The 750-nt window shown below is 42.1% G+C and overlaps 1 protein-coding gene across 1 annotated transcript in view; it reads right to left on the reverse strand.

The window, feature by feature from the left end:
- LOC108249740 (tripartite motif-containing protein 16-like) overlaps positions 1-334 on the reverse strand; it is a 139,996-nt gene extending 139,662 nt beyond the window's left edge. The window contains exon 1 of the mRNA XM_037976468.1: positions 78-334. Coding sequence (XP_037832396.1) covers positions 78-290 — 213 coding nt within the window. The 5' untranslated portion in view covers positions 291-334. The remainder of the gene's footprint in view (positions 1-77) is intronic.
- Positions 335-750: the final 416 nt, after the last annotated feature.

Genomic DNA, 750 nt, shown 5'->3' on the forward strand with positions numbered 1-750 from the left:
ACATCACAGGACACATCTTCAGGTCCAGCATAGCAGTGATCAGCAGGAGCTGCTTGGAGTCCAGTCTTCTTCAGCTCCTCCACCAACTCTGCTAACATGGTGTTTTTCACCAGAACAGGCCTCGGTATGAAGTCCTTCCTGCACTGAGGACAGCTGTGGATTCTCCTCTGATCCTCTCCATCCCAGTGGGTTTTAATACAGTTCATACAGTAGCTGTGTCCACAGGGAATAGTCACCGGATCCTTCAGGAGATCCAAACAGATCGAACAGCAGAATTTTCTTGAATCCATTTGGTTTTCTTGCTGCAACGTTTCCCCTCTTTAAAACAGAAAACAAGACGAATAAATGTGTTACACAAGAAGCCAAGCCCAAGTTCTGTTCTGTTTTTCACTTTCATTTCCTGATGTGTTGGTTGGATCTCTCAGACTTGTTAAAGAGGAGGAACCAGGAAATTAACTGTCAGAGCTGAACTCTGTTAAAGACGCAGAACAGGTGTTTAACGTTTGTCTCATTTAGCTAAAAGAACAGTTTGAGGCTTAATTATAGACTTTTCTAAAGATCAAACAGTAGTTTTCAGTTTCTATCCTGATTTAAAACCTTCAGAATATGCTGGTGTAGATTCTCAGTCATCCAGGCCATGGTAAATTCAAAAAAGGTTAAAAACAAAAACAACTGGACTTCTATTCTGTAGCTGAAGACGTTTCGCTTCTCATCCGAGGAGCTTTCTCAGTTCAGAAACAGAGAGTGTGG

The sequence above is a fragment of the Kryptolebias marmoratus genome, linkage group LG7, assembly GCF_001649575.2.
Source record: "Kryptolebias marmoratus isolate JLee-2015 linkage group LG7, ASM164957v2, whole genome shotgun sequence".
In the NCBI taxonomy this organism is placed as follows: Eukaryota; Metazoa; Chordata; class Actinopteri; order Cyprinodontiformes; family Rivulidae; genus Kryptolebias; species Kryptolebias marmoratus.